At 41.5% G+C, this 13227-nt stretch overlaps 1 protein-coding gene across 1 annotated transcript; it reads right to left on the bottom strand.

Moving 5' to 3' along the window:
* Nucleotides 1–76: 76 nt before the first annotated feature.
* DAP3 (death associated protein 3) lies at nucleotides 77–11288 on the bottom strand (the record flags this gene model as incomplete). The annotated part of the gene is made up of 10 exons (XM_009583520.1): nucleotides 11247–11288; nucleotides 7659–7775; nucleotides 4383–4484; nucleotides 3502–3610; nucleotides 2954–3046; nucleotides 2406–2536; nucleotides 1932–2012; nucleotides 1362–1520; nucleotides 890–949; nucleotides 77–166 (listed from the first exon to the last, which is right to left on the bottom strand). Coding segments are annotated over exons 1-10 (984 nt in total), but the record flags the coding sequence as incomplete, so codon positions are not given.
* Nucleotides 11289–13227: the final 1939 nt, after the last annotated feature.

Below are 13227 nucleotides of genomic sequence, written 5' to 3'. Positions count from 1 at the left end.
GGAGGCAGATCCCAAACCGGGATGTCTGTTTGTTTCCCAGTGTGAAGGGGGGAAAAAAAGAGAGGCCAGGGCTCACCTTTCCCAGCAATTCCTGGGGCAAGTAGGCAGAACTGGGCTTGAAGAGAGAGCCGGTCTGGCTGAGGGTTGTCACAATAGCACCTCCGTTCTAAAGGAAAGGTAGATGAGAAACCCTTTTAGCTGCAAACGTAGTATTTGTGAAATAGTTACAGACTGATTCTAAACAATATTTTCTTCTTTGATCTTATAGTTACTTCAATTGCAAAATTCTGTATAATGGACTTATTAAAATGTTCCTCACTACATTAACCCAGGCTACTCCAAGCACACATGCGGCCCAGGGAACACAGCGCGGGGGCTTCCAGTGCTGACGTTTAAAAGTGTCATTCCTAACTATAAATAGCTTTCAGCTGAAACAACTGAAATACTTTAAAAAGGACTTTTCTGTATACTTTCAAATCTGAAGACTACTTGTTAGAGGTATTAGCACCCAGGGGATTGGAAAAGAAGCAGAAGGAATTGACCTCCTATAGCAAAAAGTTCAGCAGTGTTTTTTAGGAACTGAAAGGTCGTATTAGTTCAAAAAATCATAAAACAAAGTGTCATTAGCTCTGAATACCTTTAGCTCTAAAAGCATGAGTCATAAACTGGAGTTTGGCATGGTAATCAAGAAAAGCATATTTGCCCTGTTCTTATTCTCTTCAGATGATGTCAGAAACACTGATGAGATACTACCCCTTAACAGTCGCACTATGCTCACGCTCTCCGTCGCTGAAGGAACAGTGTGATGTTAGATTTGTAGTTTTATGCTTATCAGTGTGTAGCTTTAAAAGCTGAGAATAACACACCCAAAGGTACAGACCAAACTCACCCAATCGTTCATCATCATCTTCCTTAGATTGTACACGAGCGTCAGCTCCTCTGGAGAAACCTGGTGAAGATTGTCTGTATCACTTTTTTTGCCAGCAGTTTCTATCTGAGACATAAATTCCCCTCCCGTACTTTAAATTAGACTGGAAGGATCATTTGCATCATTTAGGCACATTTTTTTCTTTGCTTTGGCTTAGCACTGTAGCATTCAGCATTAGTCATGTTACATAGAGAAATGCCCAGACCTTTCATGCTGTAACAAGACACAGATGCGCTTTTTTCTTACTGAGAGAACTTTCTTCAGTAAAAACGGTCTGAACACAATATGAATTTTGCAGGTTCCTCCAAGCTGGCAAAGCCAAACGTACGTCTTTCAGGGATTACTATAGAACTTAAAAATGAACAAAACACCCTCCCCTGCTCTCCCTTGCAGTAGGAATGCAGAAATATCATCAGAGCAGATCGCTTCTTACGGGGCTTTTGTCTTCCTTCTTTAACGTAGTCCTTCCCCAGAGCGCGTTGACGCCATCCACTGCCACAAGAAGTCGGAATGAGCCAAGATGACATTGCTGCTTTATCTCTTTCAGCACAACCCCTACAGCATCGCTGGCATTTCTCACGCGAGCTAAACCCTTCAAGTAGGAAAAAGCACGTAACTCAGGTTGGTTTTCTTGTTAACATATAACGCTGGCAACTTTGGGCACTGTCTGTCCTTTCTAAGGGGGAAGGAAGATAAAACGACAGTCAACGCTCTGTTCGTTCCTTTCAAAGGGGCAATCTGGTCTAAGGTACTGAGCATCAAAGAAGTAGAAACTTTCAAATTCTAATTTTCGCTTCTACCCAAGTTCTTCGTACAGCTTCCTTTACAGATCCATCACATCTTCCACAATGGTTTTTGTAGCCACCTTGTTGATAGGGAAATGCCTTCCATTTCCTAGAACTGGTATTTGTAAGATCTTTAGAAGCAATTTGTTCCACATACACAATAATGGGATCTTCTAATAAAAGGTGAGACAAAGCCAGACGCACTTGTTGTTCCTTACCTGCTCCACCACTTCACCCAACGGTCTGCCCTCCTCCGTGCTTTCTCGTTTGCCCCACATGTATTTTTTTTGTGTTTTTATCTGCAGTAAGAGAACTACAATTAAACTGGGAACAAAGTAGTGCAAAGGCAGCTTGGCAAGTCTGGATGGCAAGATTCCTGGTTCTTTGCCAGTGTTAAAGACTAGTGCAGAATGTGGGAGAGGTATTCATTGCAAATAGCCATCCCCACAGGGGGGATTTAAAGTACTTCTTTTTCCACAAAAATTGAATTCCAGTGAAGGGTAGGGCTTGTGGGTTTGTATGCAACATGAGCGTGTGCATTAATACATGAAGCATTTCTCGAAAATGAGCAAATCTAGAATTCATGTCAAGGTGCTCAATGACAGGAAGCACAGGCACATGCAGTCCCTGGGAGATGATCCTGTGGGTATTTCTTAGCTACTAACCAAAACAACTTGACAGGCTCTACAAACCTCTTTTAGGAAGCGCTCATTTGAGGTTTTGAAGTTCTTGAGCCAGGAAGATGCTTGCAAAGGCTGATCAAGCCGTTCTTTGTTATAGGAAGACTGCATAAGCTCCCTGCAGTTTTTTACCCAGAGATGAGCTGTAAGCAAAAGAAAACAGTTGCTTTTTTTTTCAGTCAAAATAATTGTACGAGTAGGGTAGTGGGGTGTGTGTTTGTATCTCTCATCCTTATTCTGCTACGCCGGTAAGAAAAGTCCGCCATCCTTAACGGACAAGACTCTCCCTTGAGAACAGAGGAGGTCACACAGATCCACACACAATATGTCTCCTGTCATACTTGTTAACAGTGGGGAAAAAAAAGACTGACTATAAGCATGTGAAAATAACTAATTATGATCTACTTTATTTTGGGGGTTTGTGCTTTATAAGCCTTCTCCGCTATGGAAAAAACAAAGATAATTTGCTGTGGCCTACCCTACACCTTTCACTTGAAGGAGCATCTTCTGATCAGCAAGTGTATTTGATGTAGTAACACAGGCAGCATCGGTGTTCTTACCATCTGGGATGTGCAGCACCAGCCAGCCTTGCCTTGCACAGTAGTGAACCACGTGACACAGAGTCATGGTTTTCCCTGTTCCCTTCTCGCCATCTCCAACATGGACTGTCAAGGAAAGTCTCCAGAAAACACTTCAATTTATATTTGACTGTAATTCTTTCGCAAAAGGCATAAAGGAAGTTCAAAGGTCGTAAAAGCAGGGATGGCGTTCCACCATGCTTTTGTTCAGCAGCAAACCTAGCTTAAAGAGTTCCTTCCCTCTCTATCCTCCCAGCCCACTGTATCAGAGCTGATGATTCCCATTCCCTTAGTTGTGCTGATAGCTCTATTTATGGATCTGTGCCATAAGCCAAATCTGGCTTAAAATAAAAGTATACGAGGTTCATGAACTTCTCGGACTAGCTTTGCTGACAACGGACGTGGTAGAACCACCTCCTGAAGACTAAACCACAGTGGTCAGCATATGATCAAAACATCACCCTCATTTGTGTAAACACACCTGCTTGCACTTAATTTGCATTTCATCGTCAAGTAACGATAAAAGATACAGATCACATATCTGACAGCTGGGTGTGCAAAGTTGGAGCTTTTCAGGTAAGTGAAAAGTTCTAGAGCTGGTTTTCGCACCATTAGGCAGGCTTCATTGAAGGTCTTAATCTGAGAAAAGGAACAGAGCATGAACAAGAAGCCGGGTGCTGGCGCACTACAGCTGTTCCTGACATGACTCCATCTCTGGTACTGTGCAGGGCTGAATGTCCACTGCTCTCCCCTCGTCTAGCAGGCCAGTCATATCATCATAGAAGTTTATCAGGTTGGCCAAGCATGACTTCCCCTTGGTGAAGCCGTGCTGACTGCCCCTATGACTTTCTTGTCCTTTGTGTGCCTGGAAATGGTTTCCAGGATTAGCTGTTCCATCACCTTCCCAGAGATCGAGGTCAATGAATCAAAAGTCAACCACCTAAATTACTAACTCACAGATAGGAAATCTGTTCCTAAACTCAAGTAGGCAGTCTCTGTTAGCTGCTTACGAAGCCTGATCCAGTCACAGCATGATCTGTCTCACAACAGAAATCAAGAAGATGTTTTGTTGCTGATATAAACTTACCTTCATGAGACAGCCTGTTTCATACGGAAAGGTAACTGTGGAAAATATTTCTGTAATTTACTATGTACTCAAAAGTTAGAGATGAAACATACTGGATAGAATGTTGCCAAAGGTGGAATCCTCACAGCCTTCTACCGCTATTCTGATTGTTAGGTTGACTGATACCTTTTAGATGTAGAAAATAACAGTAAGGACCAGGAATAATTGCATTCTTGCAGCATGTCACTCTCTTATTCCAACAGGAAAGCATCGTAGTTACGCAATGGATCTGGTTCTTCCCACATACCAGTCCACTCCCTACAAATCTGCTCTAAGACAAAGTACCTGCTGCTGGAAGCGATAGGGCAGTCCATGTGGAAAGACAGCTTTCACCTCCTCAAGTGGAATGCTATAATGGCGACCCTCGTGGTGTTCTGTGTGGTTGGCCTGGGAAGGTAAAATGCAAACTGTAACACTCGGGAAAGTCTGATACCTTTTTTCTGGATACAGAAGGCCTGTGACAATGGAACAGGGAGGGAACACTCAATCAAAGCGAGTATCTACTTACTAAGAGTCAGAAGAACTAGCATATTAAAGTAAAACGGGAATTGTAGTATCAGGACACTACTGGCAGATGCTAAGGAGTCGTCTAAAGAAAAGATACCCTACCTGGCAATAAACAATAAAGGAATTTCTTGAGCTTGTATATGAACCATTGTACTTTGTGGGCACCGGTGGCCTTATGCTTTATGAATTTATCTAATCTTTTATTAGTCCACTTGTACTTCTGGTCACCACAATATCTTAACAGTAGTATGATTCCCTTTTGAGTTATCTGATAGATTCAAATTTACTTTCTTTAAGTTGAGACAAAATTATGTTTTCTGGTTTGTTCTTTGCTGTCTCTCAATAGTAATTCCTTTTTAACTAGTACTGGCTGCTTGAGAACGCTGTTTTCTGGGGCACTAATTTCAAGACCCTTGTTATGACATAAGTGGTCAGTATTATTCCTCCAGCGGACTTGAATCATTCTGCATTTATTTATAATGACTACTTTAAGATCTCTGAATACACACTCTAAGAAGTGGTTGTTACTAGTATCTGAAAATTTAATACCCGTTTCATGCCTTGTTATACATCCTTGTTTTTTCCCTTCATTATTTATTCTATTTTCCTACCATCCAATACTTGTAAAGCACTTATTTATTTACTCGTGGTCTACTCATCAGTTTTTGTGTCTTGTATAATTAGCACAGTAGATAGACTATTCTGCAGTATTTCCTGTGTGACTTTTAGCAGCTTTTGTGCCAAGCTTTGTCTGGCTTTTTTAGCAGCTTTGTGCCAAGCTTTGAAGCTTATGTCATGTCCTGCTCTGCGCTTTCTGCACTTTTCCATGGATTTAAAGTCAAAAAATCCTTCCCTATATTCTTGCCAATCCCTTGCTTCCATTTTGATTGAGATGGAATCAGAATATAACAACTTCCTTGTTTTCTTTATTTTGCATAATAATGATCCAGGAAAAGTAGTTTTATTTACTATTCAGAAAGAAAAAGAAGCAGTCATTATTTCTGCCAGCTTTAGCAGATTTGGGGGCTGATCCAGACTTTCCTTATTAGCTTTGGTGTAGACCCAGGGCTTAATTTACTGAGGCCCAGAACAATACTGGTGTGGGCTTGGTTGTTCACCTGTGCAGTCTGGCTAACAAATGGTTCAACCAGAATGAATGGATGGGGAAAGAAGGTTGTGATGAGTAGTGCTACCCTAACCTGGCTGCCTGCTGTATTCCTCACCTGTAACCGTGTGAACAGCTGTACCTACAGGTTTGACTACTGCCTGCTTTTGCTATGACTATTTTGCTTTTCCCAGTTTCCCAGACAGACTCTTCATGCGCAACTGCTGCAGCTCTATTGCAGACCCGGGAATTCTCTAGCCCCAGGATTCTTGCTATGTGTTAGTCTCCCTCCCTTTCCTCAGACCAGAATTTCAGTCTTCCAGCATGCAACATGCCTGTTCTCTTATATTCTGCCCCCCCTCCACTCTGAAAAGCCCATGGTAACTACACCCCTATTCTGTACCTTACTGAGGACAGGTCAATGCGTCCTGGACTGTATGGTTTACTTTGGTACAGCTGGAGGATTCGAGGTACCCACCAGTTTGCCAAACTATTTATATGAAGAAACCATTTGGTAATTTCAGCAAACTGCTCTCTAAGCTGCTTGAGTTGCCAATCTGGTGTTTACTGGTCAGTACATCTTAGCAACAGGAAGAAAATTTAGAAAACCTAGTCTATAGCTCCTCTGCTGTAAGGAGATGTTACTTGGAGATAGACTAAAGAGGAGAACTATTAAGAGAGACTTCAGTCTTTTTCCACGCAGAGCTGTATTTCAGACTCTGGGCTGGATTCCCTAGAGTTTTCCTGCACGTGTTGGACACAGACTAACAGCACCAGTGTTTCTGCATGGCAGTGTTATCTATGGACTCGAACAGAGGAGCAGTACTCCAGAGACCATTTTCATTCTCAGTTTCATCACTGACTTGCTGCATAACCTTGGGCAAATTCCTTCACTCTTCAGCTCCTACATCTGTAAAGTGGGTCAGTATCTTTATCCTCATGTTTAGTAACTTTGAGCTTTGCTAACGGAAAGGTATATAAAAGCTAAGTCTTATTAAAAATTTAGTTTTCATCTGGTAGTCTTAATCCATTTTTAATGGGACTTTATGGTGCACAAGTACGAGTGCAGTCAGAGCTATCGGGTTTGCTGATGAAGCGAGCCAGCGGAGCCTCTTTGCTGCAATACGCGACCTGCAATACAGCAAGTCTGAGGAACGCTGATCTGATAAATTAATAAGCAATGGCGGTTGTCGCCAAACATCAGGCATGTGAAGTCAGAATGCCAAAGCCAGTTGCCTGGCAACGTAAATGGTAGGCACAGGACAGTGGGGACAATCCTTGCCATCTGGACTCTTCTGTGCAATCTATAGAGACACTCGCATCACGTGAGTAAGATCATCTGCATGCTGCTGTTTCCATAGAGACCCCAGAGGAATCAGTATTGAAAGACTCCAATTACAGAGGCAGCAGAAAAGCACCTCAGAGGCTTATTCCATTCATTTATTGCACTTCATTTTGTGCCTGAGACGGAGAGTGTGAGGCTGGAATTATGATGCTGGAGAGCTGTGCTGAGGTCATCTGGGGTGTGTTTTTATCCCCCTTCATAGCCAATTTGGGGAGGTTAGACAGGGAAGAATACAACCCCGGAGTTGAAATTAATGGTGTCTGATGACGAGCTAAGCCGCATCTGAGTTTCTACAACACACAGTCTATCTTATCTATGCAACTACAGAGAAGGAATCAATACTTGTTCCCAGGAGCTTTCAGGCAGAGGACCAGCCCTGTCTTGTTTAAACCCAGGCAGGTGCACTGCGCAGCCATGGCCTGTTTTCCTTTGGGCTGGGGATCACGGTCTAGATGCCTATTACTAGGCCTGTGTACTCCCTTCCCTTACGTTTACTAGAACAACACGATCCCAGTAAGCACTCCTGGCTCCAGCATGTCCACAGACAGACTGATGGAATTTAGGCACCTGCTGTCTGACACTAACAGTTGTGGCAGTAACTCACCGGGTCATTCTCGCTGGTATAGAAAACTGCTCTTTCTGCCAGTGTTTGGACATCCTGGTTGACAACGGAACTTAAGCAATCCTTGGCTGCCATATGGAGGGCATACCCGTGGTCCAACTAAGGAAAGAAAAAGGCAAACAGACAACAAACTTCTCAGCAGTCAAAGATTACTGGTCAAAAATCCAGGTAGTAGTTTGTTTTGTACTCTCATTGCACATTATGATTGGGTCAATGTAGCGTGCAATACAGAAGAGAATTCTCTGCAATGAGAATAAAAATTCGTCATTAGAATGTAAATTCGTCATGAAAAACCACATGCTTTAGAACCACATTTCATGTTTAGATGCCTGCTTCTGAACCATTTCCATTCACTCAAGTCATCTACCACCTTAAGTCATCTAGAGAGCCAAGCCTGTACCTGAAAGAGTTATCCCCTTCAAGATTGCTTAAGAGCACAAGTACAGCCATTGAGGTCTTATTGCTGGGAAGTTCCCACAATGTTTCTGCCTTCACTGATGAATAGTAGCTAGTACCTTGAAAATTCAAGCTGTCTAGTAATCCATAATCACCTCAATTATTGAGGGATTAGTGCAGTGCTGCCCACTATTTGATATTTATAATTACATTCCCTGCACTGATTTTCCTAACTGTGTCCCTGCATACAGACTCTTTCATTACAATACAGACGTGGCTGAGACACTGAAACAGCCAGCTAAGCTGATTAATTCTTTCTTCCATAGACAGACTGCTGAAGCATGCCTGTAAAGCCTAGCCAAAATAGGCAAGAAAGCGAGTAGTAGAATAACAAGCATTTTGTTATGTTATGGTGAAAGAAAATATGAGCATTTGTCAATGAACAAAAAAAGTATATACTGCAAACAGAGGCTGTGACCAAAGCAAGCAAAACTGAAAGCCACCCTTCACATTACTGACTGGAACAGTTGCAGGCTCCACTGTAAACAGAGCAAGTAGTTTCCTATTTTGTCTGTCTGCAGAGATGAGAGTAGCCATAAACTAAAGTTTAGAGACAGGAACAGCTGTTTCAGTTCTCCCTGGCATGATGCAATTCTGCTGTCATCCGAGTTTTCCTCAGGGGTTCATTTGAAAGCCACAAGGACTCAGAAGAAAGTGTAATGTCGGATTACCCCACATCCCATGTTAAACACACAATGGACTCCTGAATCAGCATTTCAGTACTGTTCTTTTAGGGAAGGAATTAAACCGGTTTGTACTCAACACTAGATACTTATAGAACAAACTACTGCAAAGTAAATATGGAAGATCACTAAAAATTCACTTTTGTCATCACATTTTAACACCACCTTCTCTTGTTCCGACAATGCTCTTTTCCTCCTCAAATCTAAATGATCAATTAAGATGTCTTATTTGGCTACGTTTAGTTTTAAGTCCACAGAAGTGACTTAATTTACAGCCTAGAGCAAGGCACTAAGATGCTAATTTAATACATTAATAACTAGAGCAAGCAACTATTGTCACCTGTTCACCTAGAAAATGTCAGCCCTAAGTCATTTGTAGCCTGGAATCATAGTCCCTCTCATTTTCTTTGAACATCCTACATTCCCTCCTCCTCAAATCTCAAGTGAACGTCCTGGGGCCGTGAGCTTTGCTCACTTAGAAGAAAAGGCAAGCTCACTGCTCGGTGGACATCCTTTCTCTGGAGTACCATACAAATCCTTGTTCCTGATCTGTGTAACAGTGAATGAAAATTAACCAAGGATCAACTTCTTGCTCTGTGTTCAGTTTTTATGTGTGTCTAGACTCAGCTCAAGACTTTACTTGAATGATACTTAGTCAAACCACTATTAGCAATACCACTTTTTTAAAAGCACAATCTCAGAAGATCTGCAGGAGTTGGATTCTCTATGGCACAAAAGCCAGTTCCTAGTAAGTTCTAGGAAGGGAGTAGAGGACAGCACAGTAAGACAGGATGCAAGTGTAAGAGGGATATGTCTTGAAGTCCAGTCCTCTTTTCTTGCAGCCAAATACATAGAATTTCTATTTTTCCATCAACAGACTGTATTTTATCTTTAAATTACTACATCTTTGTCCTGGAAGGATGCCGTTTTACGACATCACTTCTTTGAGCCATAGCATGATATGTCTTCCTCAAAATCACCATCTAGCCTTGTAGTGCTTTGGAACTTTTCCTTTGTGGACTGTAGCCTGTGCTGGGCTGTACAAGCAGCTTCTAAGTACCTGGAGACATGAAATCCTTCCTAACTCTTTGAAGTGCTACAAAATCAAGACAAGTTCCTAAAGTAGTAAATACAACACTACTCACAGTTATCCTGAATTTAAGAGATACAGACTTGCATTTTATGAATTACTGTGTTTCCGTTTACAAAATTCATGCCAAGTGCACCTGCATTTTTAACAGGCTACAAGAATACCTTTGACTGATCTAGAATACCACTGCTAATGCACTATATAGTCTGACTTTATAGTAGCAAAGTGCCACTTGGTCCCTCCTCCTGAACAGAAGACAGTGGCTTATCCCCTTGGCTTCACACAGAATGCCAGAAACATATACATATAACTTTCTGGCTCACTGCGTAGTAAATCCTAACGTACATAAGGTTCTCACATTTTCACATCATCTTTTAACGCAGTTTATGCTCGTAGTGTAGAGTGGATTTTATAGCAAGTTTCCATCTGCCAAAGGACAGAGTAATTTAACTCAGATCCCTGAAATGGCAGCAAACTATCACGTGGTACGTGGAGATTAATCACAAAGTCATGTGCCATAAGGTGGAGCTGTTCCTACATGATTCCACATATCTTAGTCTCTAGAAAAGACTGTTTATTTCATAAAGGCTGCCATCATAAGTACAGTACTGCACAACCAGAATCTCATCTCTGGAAACAAGTAGTTACATAGCCATCCTCTTTAATGGCTGCATATCACTATGTACTAGTGAAAAAGCATTTAAAAGACAACAGCAAACAAAACAACTTTAATTCTTTACCACTAGGAAGTCATTCCAGATATGCAACATTAATTCATTATGCTGTTTATAATATAAGGAAGCTTTACTGATAACATAGTGCTGCTGTGTTGTTGTGGCAGAGCTAATATTACTACACCCACCTGAAGCACTGAGCCATCTTTAGCAAAATGATCTTCCCACCAGCAACACAGGCTTTGTTGAAAGGCTGGTGGTTCTGTTCTGTATAAAGGACTCCTTCCTTTGCACTTTCCAGCAGTGCAGAGCAAGTAGATTCTGTTTTCTGAGAAACACTTGCACTGGAGATGTAGAATTTCAGCATTCTGGACATTTCAGAATGCTAACTTCAGTCTCTAGCAAATGTCTTATTTAAGCCAACTATCCAGGCTTGCTTGCATGTTCTCTCTCTCCAGCCAAGGGAGAGAAATGTAGAAGGAGTAACACACACAGGCTCTCTTTCCTTTGCCCATAATGGGAGTTTACACAACCAGCTCATAGGAGACGCCAAGTTTTTAGATGACGAATGTAAGAAGAATCTCACTTTTTACAGTTGTAAATTGTCATTCCAGATCACAGGACAGCTGAAATATTGGAAGCAGCATCACACTATTACAGGACTTACCTTTAGAGGATGGTAGACAAGTCCTTTCAGACTTCTCAGCATTTTTCCTGCAGAGACAGAAGTGGATTTTTTAGGTTTTTTTATTATGTTTAATCATAGAATCATAGAATCATAGAATCATTAAGGTTGGAAAAGACCTCTAAGATCATCGAGTCCAACCGTCAACCCAGAATGTTGTATATGTATCTTATGCTGGGAGAGAATTGTTCCTGCCCAAAGAGCTTAAAGTCTAGCACACAAATAATTCAGACAAACTGTCAGAATGCTCTGCAGCAATACAATTGACTACGGGTAAGCAGCATCATTTGCCTAATAAAAAAACATTCCATTAATTATGTTGCCTTTTTTCAGAGAGACATTTACAGAAAACCCCCTTACTTTTTAAGTAAAGATATTTCATTCATCTAGTGAGGCGAACAGATACTTTTATTGGGGAAGGGCATCTATTTTGACTGCAGCTGTTAAGAGAAGTAAGAGCAAGGGCTACACAGTGATTATTTTGAAGAAATTGGAATAATGCAGAGACTGAAGGTGCTTCTGTGTTTCCGGCTTCATCCTAATCATATATTAGTATCTACTGCTCAGCCATTTTGATTACAACAGGAAACAAAACCCAAAAGAAAACACTTGAGCAATTGTGATGCAAAAAATAGAGGCAAAAAGGTAAGTAAATTAGTTAGATCTGTCACCTCTGCCAGCATTCAAGGCCTTCTTCACACCACTTTCTTAGAAGAAAATAATGACAATACCTAACAAAGATGCTTTAAGAATTCTTGGTTGCGATAAATTACAAATGTATTCAAAGCAAGATAATTACCTTGCAATGGCTTAGGAGGAATAGCTGTCTTGGTGGAATCGGTGGTTAACTGCAGTGTTAATGCTAAGCAAGACAAAGATGATTTAACTGCATAGAATGGCATTTACAACTGTTACTGCGTAGAATGAGAAAATAACTCCACACTGAAGGACGTTAATTGTGTAAAGATGCTTTACATTCTTTCATCTAACAATCAATGCACAATACATATTTGAAAAACAAGCTCCAGTTTTGCTACTTCAAGAATAAGTGAAGAGATCAGCCCGTGGAGGCTGTTTTAGTTATTTTACTTTGCCATGCTAGCATGCACAGCAGAAGAGGAACGAGAAATCCAGTTCCATGTGAGAATATATCCCATTTGTTTAACAGTATAAGTCACAGGTTTAACAGTAAAGAAAGTGGGATGGGAAAGGTGTTTTCTCAAACACAACTAGTAAAATTAAGGAGTCACAAGAACCTGAAAGTTTCTGTTTATTTTGGGCACCCCCAACATTGTGACAGAATTCTTGAATGACTGCTTTAACACAAGTTGTAAGGGCTCTTCTCTAGGGCTTGTCTATCTGTGGGAGAGGAGCTTTAGCAGAAGAGTAGATTAAAACTGCGGCCGCTTCACTGATTTGTACCTGGATCAAGTTAAATAACTGTCCAACTCAGCATACTGTTCTGTTATAGAAAAAATACTTGTCTGCTTGTGGTCTTTAGGAAAGGATTTATAGGTCGGAGTATAACTTGCTAGTAAAAATTATGCAAAGAACCCTGAAAGTTGTATTTGCAGACATCATTAAGTAATCCTAACCCATCACCTCTCCAGAGTAAACTAAAAACAAATTTCTGGTTGCTTGCTGCCTGTATATTTACTACAAGCGCCAGAAACACAGGAGTGGAAGACGGAAACAACTTTGAGCTAACCAGAGTGTTACCGCCTCTGGACGACCGATGTCGGCATGCCCACTGCTGTTTCAGGGACCTGTCCCCCCCCAGTTTTCCTTCCCACGTGCTCTCCACCGTGCTCCATTATTCTCCCTTTTCCTAGACGGACATAGGACTGAGATAACAAAAAGGCGTAAGGCACACCATTCAACCTGATCTAGAATCGGTGGCCGTTAGTCAAAACGGGGAGAGCTGAAGTTGCTGAAGGGGAACTAAAGGCGACCGGTCGCCCTG

The sequence above is a fragment of the Fulmarus glacialis genome, unplaced genomic scaffold, assembly GCF_000690835.1.
Source record: "Fulmarus glacialis isolate BGI_N327 unplaced genomic scaffold, ASM69083v1 scaffold49158, whole genome shotgun sequence".
In the NCBI taxonomy this organism is placed as follows: Eukaryota; Metazoa; Chordata; class Aves; order Procellariiformes; family Procellariidae; genus Fulmarus; species Fulmarus glacialis.
The sequence above is the reverse complement of the archived record's forward strand: the minus strand, read 5'-3'. Positions and strand labels throughout refer to the sequence as shown.